General features: G+C 41.3%; 2 protein-coding genes across 6 annotated transcripts; one reads left to right on the forward strand and one right to left on the reverse strand.

The window, feature by feature from the left end:
• Window positions 1–729: 729 nt before the first annotated feature.
• Window positions 730–4,522, reverse strand: POLR1H (RNA polymerase I subunit H). 5 transcript variants are annotated; one of them, XM_039467423.2, is made up of 5 exons: window positions 4,341–4,520; window positions 3,748–3,902; window positions 3,396–3,496; window positions 3,011–3,120; window positions 730–958 (listed from the first exon to the last, which is right to left on the reverse strand). In XM_039467423.2, exons 2-5 carry the CDS (start codon window positions 3,881–3,883, stop codon window positions 934–936), a joined length of 372 nt encoding a protein of 123 aa, XP_039323357.1. In that variant the 5' UTR covers window positions 3,884–3,902; window positions 4,341–4,520; the 3' UTR covers window positions 730–933. The 5 variants fall into 5 exon arrangements, with proteins under 5 accessions (XP_039323357.1, XP_039323356.1, XP_074254466.1 ...); XM_039467422.2 differs by having other exon boundaries at window positions 4,389–4,519; XM_074398365.1 differs by having other exon boundaries at window positions 4,320–4,343.
• Window positions 4,380–16,134, forward strand: LOC101050545 (putative uncharacterized protein ZNRD1-AS1). Its single transcript, XM_074397106.1, has 4 exons — window positions 4,380–4,457; window positions 4,925–5,013; window positions 9,369–9,444; window positions 9,851–16,134. The coding sequence occupies exons 1-4, from the start codon at window positions 4,380–4,382 to the stop codon at window positions 10,607–10,609; spliced, it is 1,002 nt and encodes a 333-aa protein (XP_074253207.1). The 3' UTR covers window positions 10,610–16,134.
• Window positions 16,135–17,797: the final 1,663 nt, after the last annotated feature.

Genomic DNA, 17,797 nt, shown 5'->3' on the forward strand with positions numbered 1-17,797 from the left:
CGTGGGGATAAGGGGTGCTCACCGTTTGAACAGATGAAAATCCATATATAACTTTGACTTGCGCAAAACTTAACTACTGTTGACTGGATGCCTTACCAATAACATAAACAGTTGATTAACACGTTTTGTATATGCATTATGTATTGCAATCTTACAACCAAGTAGGCTAGAGAAAACATTATTAAGAAAATCATAAGGAAAGGAAAATATATTTACTATTCACTAAGTAGAAGTGGATTACATTTTCATGTTGAGTAGGCTGAGGAGGAGGAAAAGGAGGGCTTAAATGTGCTGCTATCTTACGGGTATCAGAGGTGGAAGAAAATCCACATAAGTAGACTAAAGCAGTTCAAACCATGTTGTTCAAAAGTCAACTGTATATTTTATTTATCTCAGTAGTAATAAAATATCACTAAGTGATCGCTTAGTGGTATTACATAGTATCAGATTTTTTGTTGTCCAAATTTATATGCTGAAGAGATCCAGTTAAAATTTCTGTGAAAGGTCTCAATATCCAAATTCCTAGTTTTTCTTACCTTAAATTCAGGAACCAAATAGACTTAAGTAGAGTGGCAATACTTATAATTGCTTTTTGTTTACATTAGCCTCATTTCTGACTCTACATTTTTGTCCTTATTTTTCCCCCTTTTCGTTTTCGTGTATCTCTGTAAACTCATTTAAATTCCTTTTGAAATAAGGTAGATTGTAAGTAACATACATATGTCAGGGTCTTATGGAAAAACATAACTTTAATAAGGAAATTCAACTAAAGCTAAGAGTACTCTGGGAACAATGATAATCTGCACATGATGATCTGATTCTCTTCTGGGAGCAAAACTTTGCAACCAGACGGGATGGACAAGGCATCGAGGAACCCAGCATCCTTCACTTTCCAAAAGGAGGGAGGGAGTGTTGAGTTGCCCAGAAAAAAGGTCAAGAGTCTTCCTTCTCCTGGAACCTATGAGGAAAGAAAGGACTTGTTATATTCACCCAAAGAAGAGTTTCTCGTGGTATAAGATAAGATATGCAATTAAATAATCAAGGAAGGACTTTTATTTACGACATCATTGAGGACTAGCTCCCTTAAATAATTCTCCAATTCCAATTCCAAGGCAACTAAAAATGCTGGGATTAAAAATATATCCAATGAATTATAACCTCAAAGCAAAGGTTTCTTAGGACACAAAAAGCACTACCTGTAAAAGATTTTTAAAAAAAGGATAAGCTGGACCTCATAAAAACTTAAAACTTCTGCTCATTTAAAGAGGGTTAAGAAAATAAATAGGCAAGCCACAGTCTGGGGAAAAAAAAATCTTTTTTTTTTTTTTTGGTAAAATGACAACCAGTGATAGGAAAAAATACTCTTACAAGATATATCTGACTATGAATATTTTTAACTCATTGATGAGATGGCGAGAAAGTAAAGGCAAACTTCACACTGGTAAAAGTTATGCAAAACCAGAAATCCAGTGAAAAGTGAAGTCCCAATGAAACGTGACACTATGGTTCCCCTAATACTGTTACGACGGTCACTGAAAGCATAGGAAATGAGGGACCAAATGTATAAGGTCTGATAGGAGAGTCCCTGCATAAATTTGGGAACTGCAAAGAGCTGCCCTTTTTTGTAAAAGTGAACAAGAAAAGAAAAAAAATTCAACTCTATAGAAGGGGAATTTGTCTCAGTGGGCAGAAGGAGAGAAAACTCTCTCCTGAGAATTTCTGACTATAAGCTGACCCTTACATGGATTTGCAGCTCAAATTCATACTATCTGTCTGCTCCAGAAAACATGAAGCCAAGAATTTATTTAAAGTAATTCCAGCTTGATAGTGCTTCAAGGAAAAGAAATGCAAATGCTGAGAATACAGCACTCACTCAAGGTCTCAAAGAATTCCTGCAGTTCAGGTTCTAAAAAACTCAAATTTATAGACAAAATCACAAAACAGAGAAAAAAGGCACCATGAGAGAGACAGCAGAAACAAAAGACAGCAGCATCAGAAGACAAAATCTATGGATATCAGAATTATGAGACATAGAATATTATAACCATATTTAATATTTTAAACATACAAAGAATAATAAAAGAACAATTTAAAATATGATTAAGGAACTGAGGTTTAAAAATTGAGATTTGAAAAGTTATTAAATAGAACTCAAATAATAATAAAAAATAATATTTGAAATAAACTGAAGACAGAATTAGTGACATAGAAGAGGGACCTGAAGAAATTAACCAGAAGGTGGTATAAAGAGAAAAGCGATCGAAAATACGAAAAGAGGGTGAGAGAAATGGAGGACAAAAGAGACCCCTCTCTTCTAGTAACTAATAAGAGGTCCAGAATGTGAGGACTGAGAACATGGAGGAAAGGCAATATTAAATGAGATGATGGCTGACAATTTTCCAAGGCCGACAAAAAAAACCAAATTCATTCTCAGTTTCAGAAAGTGCAACAAATCCCAAACAGAATAAAAAAAAAAAAATCACATTTTGATATAATACAGTGACTGACGGACACCAAAGACAAAGATGACGTTTTAAAATAATTTAGAAAGCCCATGTTCCCTAAATCATGCGTGACTAATTCTCTCCAATGTAAAGCTACCTTGACTGCAGTTAAAGACTGCAGTATAAGATGCTGACCACTAAGCAATACCTGCTTCTTATGTTTTTTGTTTGTTTTTTCATTTCCTTTTATGTATCCTAGAAGTAGGTCGGGCGAGGTAGCTCATGCCTGTAATCCCAGCCCTTTGGGAGGCTGAGCTGGGTGGATCATTTGAGCTCAGGAGTTCAAGACCAGCCTGGGAAACATAGAGAAACCCCATCTCAACTAAAAAAAAAAAAAAAAAAGTTAAGAAAGTGTAATTAAAAAAATAAACCCCCCCCCACAAATCTCCCTATTACCAGAACTGCACAGAAATGGGACAAAAGGAAACAGTGGTTTAGAACAACAACAGAATCACTGGATTTGTTTAGTTAGCAAACAGACTGAGCAGAGGGGAAGGGATGCTCACTTGCAGTTGGTACAGGTGTAGAAGACAGTTTGCCCTTCATCTGCTGAACGCATCTGTCTGGTGTGGTATGCCATTCCTTCATGACCACATCGAGAGCAGCGCCTGTCAACCTGGGAAGAAACTGGTGGGTTAGGGAGGCCTGGTCATATCCCCTCACTTCCCGCAGGAATCAGGCGATCACTCCTCTCAAACATCGATGCTTTACATCTCTTTTCTTGGACTTGGGCACACAACTCTACAGATCTCTGCAACCACTCCTCCGTTTCTTTCCTACCCACCTTACGGAACCAGTCCTTGAGCACACAACTCTACAGATCTCTGCAACCACTCCTCCGTTTCTTTCCTACCCACCTTACGGAGCCAGTCCTTGAGCTTATTAACTTACCACAGGTCCCTGGAACTCGGGCCCTTCCTCCACCGACACAGGCATGGCTGTCCCCAGCTGGTGGAACACAACTGAAGTCTTCACAACCTTCCCCTCAAAGTCTGCCCAGGGAAGTAAGAACTGGTTACGGGACAACCAGAGGGAGCTGACACCGGAAACCTCCCCTCTCCCCTGGCTGGTTAGGCCAGGAAGCCCTATATCCTTTCCTTCATTTTTCATCTCTAGACCAGACCAAACGTACAATTGTCTGATCTCCTGCTCTAGGGTCCCCTCCCGAACCCAGCCGATCTTGAGGTCCCCAAGTTTCCGACCCTGGGCCCTCCGCCAGGACCACTGCGTACAAGCCTCTCACCCCGCACGTTGATGTTGAAGCCACAGCGAGGACAGGTAACCGTGTCCTGAGCCCCCGGCAGAGGCAGGACCGAACCGCACTCCGAACAGAAATCCAAGTCCGACTGGAAGCTGGAGCAAGTGCTGGCGAGGTCCATGACGCACAGGCGATCAGGTCTGAGGAGGGAGTTAGAAGTTATATTAACAAGTGCCGGGCGCGGTGGCTCAAGCCTGTAATCCCAGCACTTTGGGAGGCCGAGGCGGGTGGATCACGAGGTCAAGAGATCGAGACCATCCTGGTCAACATAGTGAAACCCCGTCTCTACTAAAAATACAAAATATTAGCTGGGCATGGTGGCACGTGCCTGTAATCCCAGCTATTTAGGAGGCTGAGGCAGGAGAATTGCCTGAACCCAGGAGGCGGAGGTTGCGGTGAGCCGAGTTCGCGCCATTGCACTCCAGCCTGGGTAACAAGAGCAAAACTCCGTCTCAAAAAAAAAAAGCAAAAAAAACGTTATATTAAGAAAAAGACAGAGGAATCCCCCCAACACAGAGGTCATAACTATTCTGTCCCAGTGCCTGGGAGTATACAACCCGAGCTCTCCTCCCACGCACGCCTCCTGCCTCTGCGACCAGGGAGCCGAAACGCCCGGAATGGCTTACCAGCTAGTGTCGGGTGCTAAAGGACTGGGAACCCTTTCCTGGGGCCGGCGAGAGGAGCGGGCCAACTCCGTGGGCTAGAGCGGCACCTCTGCGCCCGCGGCTGAGCAGCGAGCTAGAGCCGGCTAGAGCGTCGCGCTTTCGGGCTGACGCTGGGTTGTGACGTCATAATTAATTGCGACCCTAGTCTCGGGAGCCTTAGAGATGGAGCCTAACCTCTTCAAAGGAAGTTTGCGGCTCCACTTTCACCCTAGTGCTGAGACGTTGAGCACAAAACTGGTAGCCAATGCTGCGCTTCCAGCTAATTTTCCCACCAGCACCCAATCCTGGGATATTTATTATTTGTCTCACATCCTACAGGAACCGAGTCCCTGGGGATATCCCCCTGAAAACCGTATTTTGCCGGAAATCATATTTCAAAATGCTGATTTCCTTGGATAAGAGAACTACAACTACCCTGATCCTGAGCCGGTATTTCCCTTTTGCGGCTGCAGAGTAGTTAAATAGAAAACTAAGTGTTCTGGGACGTAAAGTTTTAGCGTTCCTTGGGTCCCGCCGGCGAGCGTGGGCTTTCTGCAGAGCGCAGCCAGCCTCGTGTGCTTTGGGAACAGATCGCCGCTTGTAAGGGGTAAGTGGGATTCTTGAGGGACAGCAAGTGGTGAGGGTGGAGTCAGGAGGTATCGGGTCCAGCCCTGCAGGGTTCTATGAGCCCCTCTCTGTTGGTGTGGAGACAAGAAACCAGAAATAAAAGACACAAGACACAGAAAGTTTGGGCGGGGTGGCGGGGGGCGGGTGGTGGGGGGGTGGGCGGTTCACTGCCGTCCAGATCGCGGAGTCTGGCAGTGGCCCCGTCCGTGTCTGCACATTCTGACTTTTGTTGAGTACAAAGCTGGGGGCATGGTAAGTAGGTGTGGCATTGGTGGTTGGTGGTCAGCCACCGGGGGAAGGGTAGATGGGGCATGGCAGTGATAGGGTGAAGTACATCACATATCATACAGGTAGGGACCCAGAAATTTCTAGGAGCCGAGATGAGGCAAGGAGCCTAATGCGTCAGCACTTTTCCATACTTGTTAAGAAAGAACAGACATTAAGATTTATATTACTTTTTTTTTTCTTTCTTTTTTTAAAGACGGCGTTTCACCATGTTGGTCAGGCTGGTCTTGAACTCCCGACCTCAGGTGATCCGCCCGCTTTGGCCTCCAAAGTGCTTGGATTACAGGCGTGAGCCACCACGCCCGGCCAAGATTTATGTTACTCTTACTGATTATCTCTTCTTCTTTTTTTTTTTTTTTTTCCTGAGACAGAGTCTCGCTTTGTCGCCAGGCGCCAGGCTGGAGTGCAGTGGCGCGATCTCAGCTCACTGCAACCTCTGCCTCCCAGGTTCAAACAATTCTCCTGCCTCAGGCTCCCAAATAACTGGGACTACAGGCGCGCGCCATCACGCCCAGCTAATTTTTGTATTTTTTTAGTAGAGATGGGGTTTCACCATGTTGGCCGGGATGGTCTCGATCTCTTGACCTCGTGACCCACCCGCCTCGGCCTCCCAAAGCGCTGGGATTACAGGCGTGAGCCACCGCTCCCGGCCACTGATTATCTCTTTTAAGAAAATAGGAACCTGGTGCAGAAGTAGAACATGAAAGTGGACATGGAATGTGACCGCTGAAGCACAGCATCACATAGTGACAGATAAGCCCCCGGTTGTCTGTGGGTCTACCTGACAGCTGTCAGGCCTACCACAAGAGCTTGGAGGAGCGGAGTTTTCTCTTAACTCCTCCGGGGAATGAGACGTCTAAGCCATCTTTGGATGCCACCTTCCCTAGCTGGCTAAACAGCGGGCATTTTCTCAGTACCGACGCTGTAGCACAACCGAGGCGGCCCTAGTAGCCCTTAAGCGGGTGTAGCGGGGCTGCAGAGCATCTTGCCTTAGGGTCATTTCCTTCACAAGTGTCACCCCAGGTTCTCCCTTTCCGGCCTGAGACCTGAGAGGCATTAGTAAAAGAATTAAGATCGCCTATGAATAAGATCACCTGTGAATAATTAAGCTTACCTAAGAATAACTAAGGTCACCTATAAATAATTACTGTGGTTATATCTCTAGTTATTTTCTTCTTTATTATTTGTATGGAAATAGGCTGAAGCTTCTGACTCCTGCCTTGGCCCCTATGGGGTGTAGTCCCAGTGGATGAAAGGAAGCAGGGATGAAGTGGGACACTGAGAAGGGGCTCAGGACTTTGGAGGTGGTGGAACAGAAAAGCTTGGGACTTCCCCTCCTTGGACTCCTGCTGGATAAGTGAGGCTAGCAGTAGTCCAGGGAGCTCATTAAATAGGATTTCATAAGACTTAGGTCGAGTTTGGCTTTTAGTTGTGCCTGCCACCTGTCGAACTCTTAAATCATTATTGTCATCCGTTAAGTGGACAGCTGACATTTCCCTGATCTTTTATAAAACATGAGAATGTGTCTTTGGAAAATGTTGCTATTTTCATTAATCTTTAACTTATATTCTAAGTAGAAATTTTCCCTGAAGGGGCAGCTTGTAGTTGTTTCCTAGTTTCCTTCTAGGCCTCCCATCATCACCCACTCTGATAGCAGTGCTAAGTTCTTTCATATACAAGTTCTGGAGCCACCGCTATTTTCTCCTGTGAAGGACAGAAGCTGTAGTCTTTCGCTGGAAGAGGCTCCCATCTGCCTTTCTCTGTAATAATGGAGAGAACACCATAGTGAAAGGGTTAAAACTCAACAAACTGCTGAAGAGTGACAAGACCTATCACTTAACTGTGAAATTGCTTGGTATTTTGTCTGTCTTACAAAGGGAGATGTGTTGTTGAGCTGATTGTCATAGGCAGTTTTTATTCTCACTTATCTGTGTGTCTGCCTCCTTTGACAATGGAACTTGAAATTAGCCTTCCACCCTTCTCAGTTTTCTCTTTTTAATTTGAAAAACAGCCAACATCCCCTGTGAATTTCAGTAAAGGAACACAGCATTAAAAGGCATGTCCTTTTTCCAACAAAAGCTCACAATCTATTCAATAAAGTATTTATTGAGCAACTATTCCAGGTTTTGAGCTGAGGCTGCAAAGTTGAAATCTGTGTTCTCTGACATCAATGAACATGAATGAGTAATTAGAATACAATAAAAGTATGCTAGTAGGTACAAAATGTGAGAGCCCAGAACATGCATATAAAGAAAACATGTCTGTAAACTTCAAGGAGGACTGGGAAATGATTTAATAAAAAGATAGATACAATGTTATGACAAATATTTAAAAAGATGTTCAGATATTATGTGTCAAGGATCATCAGCAATCAACAAATCATTAATTTTGAGAACTTGGGATCACAGACTTTAATGTTAAGTACTGTGCTAGAAGCCATGTACAGAGAAGTAAATGACGATCATACTTTTAAAATCTTAAAATAAGCTTACATAGGCAAATAAGAATGTTCCTAAGAGGTCAGTGAGACCAAATATTTGATATCAGGTCCTTTCCAATAATGTAGAGGCATCATAATTGTAGATACAAATTACAGTTTTCACTCCTTATGAGCCGAAATTTCAGCATCAAAATGTTAAAAGCGATATATGAATACAGATATCACAGTGTAAGTCATGGTTAATTTTCAAATGAGTTGTAGAAATAAAATATATCAAGTGTTTAGAGGAAGGGAGACTCACTGTGACGGAGTAGACCAGAAAGACTTTATAGTCAGGAGCTTGACCTGTGAAGGACAGATAGACAGAATTTATTGAGAACTTATCAAGCTCTTTACATTGAATTCATATTTGTTCTTTATAACCCTGACAGGAGATTTTTGTCTTACATTTCCGTTTTATAGATGAGAAAGCTGACAGAATTTACTTACCCCGAGTCCCACACCTAGGAAGTGGTGGAATTAGGGTTCAGATCTAGCCCTGTCAGACTCTAAAGCCCATCCTTTGAACTGTAAATGGTATAAAAGGCACAGGGAGGAAATGTCAGACATCCTCAGTGACTTAAATATGACCTCACAGTAAGCTCAGGTTAGACCAGGGATGACACATAAAAGTTGATAGTTTTCATTTGTGTTGCTATCAGCCTCCTCTACAAATAAACCCAGAGTAACCACAGATTCCCATCCTGAGGAGTCCAACAGGGAACAGTTTTATGATGGATTTAGGGTAAAGGATGATTGGCATTGGAAGGCAGGCAAGCAGAGGGCCGAGCAATTAAATAACAGAATTTCAGGCCAGGCACAGTGGCTCACGCCTGTAATCCTAGCATGTTGGGAGACTGAGGCAGGTGGATTGCCTGAGCTCAGGAGTTAGAGACTACCCTGGGCAACATGGTGAAACCCCATCTCTACTAAAATACAAAAAAAATTAGCTGGGTATGGTGGCGCACACCTGTAATCCCAGGAGGTTGAGGCAGGAGAATTTCTTGAACCTGGGAGGTGGAGGTTGCCATGAGCCAAGATGGCGCCACTGCACTCCAGCCTGGGCAACAGAGCGAGACTGTCTCAAAAAAACAAAAAACAAAAAACAAAAAAGGCAGAATTTCAGAACAAAAGATTGGAGAGCAGAAATGCTGTACTTGCTGATAGAGGCAGAGAGGGCTCAGATCATGAAACTACAGAAAGAGAAAACTAGAAACCTAGAATCATCTAAAAAACTAGCACCTAGAATCATCTCAGAACACAGAGGAGGCTTGATGACTGAGCAGTCTGACACAGATATACTTGGACAACACCTCACCAAGGAGCATGTCTCTTCCCACTCACAATCCCCAATACAGGATTCACAGTGGTTCACGCTGAGTCCACAGGAGAAGTATCCTTGTTCATATGAAAGGAAAGATCCTCTTATTAGAAGAGCATTCATTATTTTCCACCACAGGAATGCACTGGTTTCCCATGGGGGAAATGACCCTGCTATAGTCCTGCCTATTAGCAGCTTTGTTCTGATACCTCCTACATTTTAATTTACCTTTGTTTTTTTTATCTTCCAGATTGGACTGGGCTACTTCTTCTAAAGATCCTAGGATTGCTGCAGGTCAGCAGTCTCCACTGGAGAAAATGATCTCGGTAAGTAAACTGTCTTCATATCATACAGTTTAGAACTACACAGAGAAGGAATCTTAGGTTTAAATCCTTCTGCCCAAGTGACACATTCCGGTAGTATGTCTACACTGGCAAATGTTTCCCAGCTATAGCCACAGTTGCGAAATAAAGAATCATTTTGAAAACTTCCAACACCATGCATTTTTAAAACTAGTTACTGATTTGTGGTAGTGAATACTTCATACTTTCAGAGCTCACAGGCTCACCTGAGAGTGATGGGAATAAAAATAATAGTTATTAGGCTAAAGTAAATAAAAGAACATCTAGCTTTTCCTGGTGTCAGTAGGGAGTGTGGGCTTGGATCTTGTTTAAATGTGTTCTCAAAGGAAAAAGATGATCACATTATAAATTCCTGACTTCACTTTGACAGAATCTGGGTGGTGTGCATACAACAGCAGCAAGACAGTTGATAACTCAGAAATATCAAGATGAGTATGAAATACTCTGTAAAGAGCAAGCTCTTTCTCTTGACTACTGGCTTGCCAAAGCAGAATCTTTTTATCATAAAAGAATACTACTGGAAATGATGAAAGAAGAGACCGGCACTGAAATCAAGAAAAAAGTGAAAGGGAAAACAACCCAAAGCACAGAAGGACTAAAACAGTGCTATTTGGTACCTGAGAGAGAGATGAAACACATAGAAAGGCACATAAATTGTACAGGACAGGCTAGAAAATCTAAGAACAAATCATTTAGACAAGTACTACAACTCCCCAGTGAAACAAAATTACCAAAAATTATGCCAGAAGGGCATGGCATCTGGAATGCACAGAGAAGAAAGCAGGTAAATGAGAGGGAACAGATGCAAATTAAGGATCACCAGGAACGCATGATTCGAGGGAGAGCACTTACAGAGCAAAGACTCAGGGAAAGAATCTTGAGAAGAAGCCAGAGCCAACCACCTACATATGAGAAGCATGAGAGAGTAAAGAAAGAGATAAAGGAGTTGGAAAGAGTTATTGCGTATCCTCTTTTCCAGCCATGCAGTAGAAGTCGGATCAAGGTGAATATTCTTATGGAAAAGTCTCAGGATGGAGAGAAAGTGAATACAATTATGAAACCATATCAAAGAGAATTCTTGACCATGCCACCCTTTTTAAGAAGTCAAATGGGAAAAATAAGAGATTAAAGTTTCAATGCTGTTATGATAAAATGATCTCTTATGTGAACCTTTTTTTTTTTTTTTAAATGCTCATTCTCATTTCTCCCTGGGGTTCAGTGGATATTCCCGTTTGTATCAGATATATAAGATAGTTCTGGATTTGAAAATTAGCTTAACTATTTTTAGTTGATTTGCATTTATTCCAAGTTGCATATCCTTTCTAATGTTCAGCGCCACCCCCCCCCCCCTTTTTTTTTTTTTTGAGATGGAGTCTCACTCTGTCACCCAGGCTGGAGTGCAGTGGTGTGATCTCAGCTCACTGCAACCTCCACCTCCCAGTTTCAATGGATTCTCCTGTCTCAGGCTCCCGAGTAGCTGGGATTACAGGCACATGCCACCACGCCAGACTAATTTTTGTATTTTTAGTAAAGACGGGGTTTTACCATATTGGCCAAGCTGATCTCAAACTCCTGACCTCAGGTGATCCACCCATCTTGGCCTCCCAAAGTGCTGGGATTACAGGCGTGAGCCGCCGTGCCCAGCCTCAGTGTCCTCGTCTTTAAAGTGGCAATAGTAATATTTGCTAGCATTTTGGAAGGACTATTGTTTTTGTGAAGTGTAGGTATATATTAGTTGTTTCATAAATGTTAGTTTTCCCGCTTGGGAAGACTAGGATTGGGCAATGATGGTGAATAAAGAATTGTTCTAATCTGCTTCTTTTATTCTCCCTGCTCCCCAGCCCTCCAAGGGTTATTTTGATGAGATTGCTATTGTTTAGTATATTGTCTTTAATATCATACCTTCATCAAAGAACTACTAACCAGGCCCTAAAAATGTAACTTGCCCCATACAATTTATTTGTATGAGAAACTTAGAGAGCCTACTACATGCTTCCTCCTAGGCGTTGTATTAGTTACTGAAGGTGAATAAAGAGAAGTCTCTGCCCTTGACTAGTTTTCAACTAACGGCATAGATCACTCTACAAACGTAATGTAGTAAAGGTTGCAATAGAAGGTACAGGGTGCTGTACAAAGGACGGATTCTAACCTGGCTCAGGTGAGCAGGGTGGAAAGGAGAAAGGTCAGAGAAGGGAGTGTAATAGTCTCTCACGTTCCTTCCAGCTCTTTTTGTCACTTTCTATCACCCGCTTAAGCAAGACCTTCCTAATGTTTGGATCTACTCAAGGGTAATCAAACATAGCCTTTCTGAAACTCGGGCCTTCAGCATTCATTGATAAATCAGAAATTTATAAACTTAAGTGAGAATTACACTTGTAAAGCAGAATGAAATATATGTTTCCTAATCAGTTATTTTCTTCCAACATACCAGAAAGTTGGAAAAGCAGGGATCCAGAGTTGGTGAGCAGAGATGCAAATAAATGGAAATGGATGTCATCAGGACTATTATGCTTAAGTTGTGATAATTCTGATGTCCACCTTGCTTTACTAGCAGAACACCCTTTACCCTGGATATTGTGAGGTCAGCCACTGTTCAATAGAACTTTGAGTTATGATAGAAATGTTCTATGTCTCTGCTCTTCAGTACAGTAATCCTTGCTACATGTGGGTATTGAGGCATTTAAAATGTGGCTAGTGCAGCTGTGGAATGGAATGCTTAATTCAATTTCATTTAAATTTAAGTTGCCACATGTGGCAAGTGACTGCTCTGTTGTACAGTGTGGCACTGGATAAACATAACTCCTGTGTTCTAGACTCTGGACGGTCCCACCAGTAGCTTTCTGTTTTGACAGTGTTTGCTGGTATGATAGGTCACTATTCATTTTATATTACTATCAGTTTAGTTTCCTTTATATTAATCCCTTCAAGAGATTTAAAAAATCAAGGTAGACCACTTCTGTCTGAAAATAAGAGGGCTGAATTTGCTTTGATTGGAATTAGGAACTAGCCCTCTCTTTGCTAGTTCTGGAATTTGGCCAGGATGCATATCAAAATCTCATTCCTACCCTCCTGATTTGCCTCATGCAAACTTTGTTGCTGTGTCTGTCCTCTGGCCTTCTATCACTATGTCTCAGCTTTAGATTCTCTATCTTGCTTAGAAATGGGTCACCAGAATGCAACAGGCAGAAGACTTAGAAGGGCAAATCAGTAGGGTAATGACAAATCCTTTGAGTTCAGTGGGGCTGAAAAGTAACCGAACACATGACCTTTTAGTAATTGTTTACAATGAGGATTTTCAGAGCTGGACACATAAAATTACGCATATCTAGCATAAAAGCAACTGGTGATCTGAGGGCAATTTCATACCTAATGTGACTAAGAATAAAAGTCTGTGTTTCAGGAGCTCAGTTTGTGCACACCTGAACCCATCATCTCTACCTCACAAATTATATCCACCTTTTCATTTCCTTGCACTGTGTCTGCATGATACGATAATACTCCCAAGCACCATTGTTTAAATCTTTAGTCACACTTAATGCTTTTTTTGGGGTCTTTTTTCTTTTTATTGTGAAATAGGATATACAAATGAAAATATTTATTTAGAAGAACAATAATAAATGTCCAGGTGCCCATTGCTCAGACTGAGAAATGGAACATTACTACATCCCAGGAGCCTCGTCTGTTCTCCCCATTCATATCTCCCTCTCCCACCCCTAGAGGCAACCACTATCCTGAATTTTGTTTAATTGTCACCTAGCTTTTATAGATTTTACTATGTATCCCCAACAGTTGCTTATTTATAGCCGTTATATAAATAGAATTATACTGTGTATGACTACTTTTGCTCATTATTTTTGGATTCATCCATGTTGATGTGTGACACTGTAGTTCATTTCCACAGCACAAATATGTCACAACTAAATTATATATTCTGTTGGTGTCATTTGGTTTCCGGTTATTGTTTCATTTTTTTAAAAAAAAATTTAGATAAACATTCCTTTAACATGTTTAATCTCATGTTCTGGTGCCTGTGTGCCAGATGTATATACGATATATAAGTTGTGGCACATTTATTTGACAAGCCTGATCTTGGAGCCCATTAGATTTCTATTTCATTGTGGCATTATGCCTGTAAGCCTGTTCTGTAGAGTCTGGCACATGTTCAGCCTCTTAATATATATTTGCTGAAAGAAAGAGGGGCATTTGTTAACTGCTGGAGACAAAACTGTGTCAGGCAGAGCCAGGACCAAAATACAGAAATAGCTGGTAACAGACCACTTTACCTTCTTACTCATCCTGCCCAGGTACAGTCATAGTCAACCTTTGTTTATGCTTATATTTCAGTTGAGGTATTAAATATTTGTTTACTTAGTTGATTTTTAATGAGCCTCCAGTAAATTCAAGATTTGTTTCTCTTTCTGTCACTTTTCCCAAAACTTTCACTCCACTGCTTTCTACAAAAGGTCACCCACATGTCCTCTCCAAGGCACCTGCAGCATGATAAAGTTTTATTTCTAAACAAAAGGGTCCCCAGAGAAGGAGACAAGGAGTCTCCTTTTATGTTTTCTTTCTTTCGTTTTTTTTTTTTTGAGATGGAGTTTTGCTCTTGTTGCCCAGGCTGGAGAACAATGGCATGATCTTGGCTCACCACAACCTCTGCCTCCTGTGTTCAAGCGATTCTCCTGCCCCAAGTAGCAGGAATTACAGGCATATGCCACTATGTCCAGCTAATTTTTTATTTTTTATTTTTAGTAGAGACGGGATTTCTCCATGTTGGTCAGGCTGGTCTCGAACTCCCAACCTCAGGTGATCTGCCCACTTCAGCCTCCCAAAGTGCTGGGATTACAGGCGTGAGCCACTGCACCTGGTGGAGTCTCCTTTTAGTACTAGGTTTTAGTACTGGGTTGCAGGAGTCCCTAGAGGGTCAAAGGCTGTGTAATAACAGTTTCTTCTTGTCTGCAGGATGAAAGTTTCTTAGCCCTCAAGCACCCTGTGACTTAGTTCTGATAGAGTACTGAGTTTGGACATGGCAGAGTGGGGACCCAAAACAAATCTCCCAATTCCAAATTCAGTTTTATCCAGGTTTTCAAATGAGATTTTAAAATGTTAAAGTGCTTTATTTATTTATTTGAGACCAAGTTTCGCTCTTGCCACCCAGGCTGGAGTGCAGTAGGGTGATCTCAGCTCACTGCAACCTCTGCCTCCCGGGTTCAAGCGATTCTGCCTCAGCCTCCCGAGTAACTGGGATTACAGGCACCTGCCACCATGCCAGGCTAATTTTTGTATTTTTTAGTAAAGATGGGGTTTCACCGTGTTGGCCAGCCTAGTCTCAAACTCCTGACCTCAGATGATCCACTTACTTCAGCCTCCCAAAGTGCTGGGATTACAGGCATGAGGCACTTCACCTGGCCATTAAGTGCTTTATAGCCATAAGATGCCACATAATGTTATCTGTTGTTATTGTCCTTCTATTGGATTTCTCCCCCTACTTTCATACTGTACCATAAGCTCCTACTAGAGGCAGGGAAATCTCATAGTTCAAGTTCAGAATGCCAAAGAAAAATATGAATGAAAAGACAGCAATTAGGAGACAAGGAAAAATAGCAAACTGGAAAATGTAGGCTGATAATAAAGTGCTCCAGTTTTGCCAAGAACATATCTACTGTATGAGCTTGTTTGAAATATCTGGGGATAGGTTACTATGGTAGGCTCCTATTGTTTGCATAGTCTGTGTCCCTTTAGTTTCCTTATAAATTTACAAATCAGTTTGCAAATCTCTACAAAGAAGTCATTTAGAGATTGTGCTGAATCTAAAAATCACTTTGAAAATATAATCATTGAGTTATATGAAGTCTCTAATCCATGAACTTTGCCACATTTATTTAGATTTTTAATTTCTTTCATCAGTGTTTGATTTGCACTTCTTTTGTTAAATTTGCTCTTATTTTGTTCCTTTAAAGCTATTACAAAGGAATTGTTTCCTTAATTTCATTTCTGGATTTGTCATTACAAGGGTTTAGAAATATAATTGACTTTTGTATACTGGTGTTATTGTTAATATCCTTTATCCTTGCAGAACTTACTAGTTCTAGTAACTCTTTAGTGGATTCTTTAGGATTTTTTTTTTTTTTATGTAAAAGATCATGTTATCTGTGAATATAGTTTTACTTCTTTCTTTCCAATCTGAATATACTTTATTGCTTTTTTTGGTTTAATTATCTTAGCTGTGTTGAATAGACATAGTGAGACAGGATATTCTTGTTTTATTGTTGATCTTAGGAGGAAAGCAATCAGTCTTTCACAATTAAATATTGAAATGGTTTGGATTTGTGTGCCTGCCCAAATCTCATGTCAAATTGTAATCCCTAGTGTTGGAGGAAGGGTGTGGTGGGAGTTGATGGGGTAATGAAGTTGAGTTCCCCCTTGCTGTTCTCGTGGTAGTGAGTTTTCATTGAGATTTCATGGTGAGATTTGGTTGTTTAAATGTGTGTGCCACTTCCCCCTTCCCTCTTTTTCCAGCTTCAGCCATGTAAGATGTACTAGCTTCCCCTTCACCTTCCACCATGATTGTGTTTCCTGAAGCCTTCCCATAAGCAGAAGTCTGTATAGCCTGCAGAACCTTGAGCCAATTAAATCTCTTTTCTTTATAAATTACCCAGTTTCATGTATTTCTTTATCACAATGCATAAATGGAGTAATACAAGTATGTTGTTAGCTGTGGGTTTTTCATAGATGCCCTTTATCTGGCTGAGAAAGTTCTTTTCTATTCCCAGTTTGTTGACTTTTTTTTTTTTTTTTTTGAGATGGAGTTTTTACTCTTGTTACCCAGGCTGAAGTGCAATGGCGTGATCTCGGCTCACTGCAACCTCTGCCTCCTGGGTTCAGGCAATTCTCCTGCCTCAGCCTCCTGAGTAGCTCGGATTACAGGCATGTGCCACCATGCCCAGCTAATTTTTTTGTATTTTTAGTAGAGATAGGGTTTCACCATGTTGACCAGGATGATCTCGATCTCTTGACCTTGTGATCCACCCGCCTTGGCCTCCCAAAGTGCTAGGATTACAGGCTTGAGCCACAGCGCCTGGCCTTTTTATTTATTTATTTATTTATTTATTAATTATTATTATTTTTTAAAGTAACATGATCTCAACACATTGCCCAAGATGGCCTCAAATTTTGGCTTCAAGTGATTCTCTTGCCTCAGCCTCCTTGAGCATCTAGGACTACAAACACATGCCACTGTGTCCACCTCTTGACTGTTTCTATTATGAAAGAGTATCACATTTTGTCAAAACCTTTTTTCTGCATCTATTGAGATAATCGTGGGTTTTTAATTCTGTTGATATATTAATTGATTTTTGCATGTTAAACCCATCTTGCATTCCTAGGATAAATCTCATTTTGTCATGGTGTATAATTATCTTTGTATGTTGCTGGGTTGTTTGCTAGTATTTTCTTGAAGATTTTCACATCTGTATTCATGAATAGTGATCTGTAGTTTTCTTGTGATTTTTTTGACTGTTTTGGTACCAGTCTTTTAGAACATTCCCTATAGCATATGTTGGGTAGTGTTCCTTTTTTTTTCCTTTTTGGAAGAGTTTGTGAAGAAATGCTTTGATATCATGTATTCATAGACCAGAGTTTGAGTAGCATGGTGACAAATCTAGGATAATTTTTTTAGACTTTTATGGATACTCTAGATGGAATGTTTGTGTCCCCAACCCTCCACCCAAATTCATACATTTAAAATTAATCCCCAGTGTGATGATATTTAGAGGTGGGGCCTTTGGGAGGTGATTAGGTTATGAATGCAGAGCTCTCATAAATGGGATTACTACCTTTATCAAAAAGACCCCAGACAGTTCTCTTGACCTTTCTGCCAGGTGAGGCCACTTGGAGAGGACATCCATTTATGAAACAGGAAAGAATCCATCATCAGACATGAAATTAACCAACACCTTTGCTCTTAGCCTTTCCAGCCTCTAGAAGTGTGAGAAATACATTTATGTTGTTTATAAGCCAACCAGTCTAAGGTATTCTGTTATAGCAGCCTGAGTGGACTAAGACAGTGGGGACATGTGGTGTTATATATTGGTTTTTAGCCACAGTTCTTGGCTCCTAGCTCCTATATTCCCTTCTTACAGTCTTTTGTTATAATGTTGGGTGTATTAGGCCTTGGCTGGCCTCAGGAATCAGAATCTCTCTTCTGCCCTCATTTCACCTGCCCCAAGGCAGGGCTCTAATCTTCTGCCCTTCTAATTATAGGTCTTAAGACCCTCTCCAGAGAGGGTCCCACCCTGTACCTTGGGAGAAGGAATGC

The sequence above is a fragment of the Saimiri boliviensis genome, chromosome 4 (assembly GCF_048565385.1).
Source record: "Saimiri boliviensis isolate mSaiBol1 chromosome 4, mSaiBol1.pri, whole genome shotgun sequence".
Classification (NCBI taxonomy): Eukaryota; Metazoa; Chordata; class Mammalia; order Primates; family Cebidae; genus Saimiri; species Saimiri boliviensis.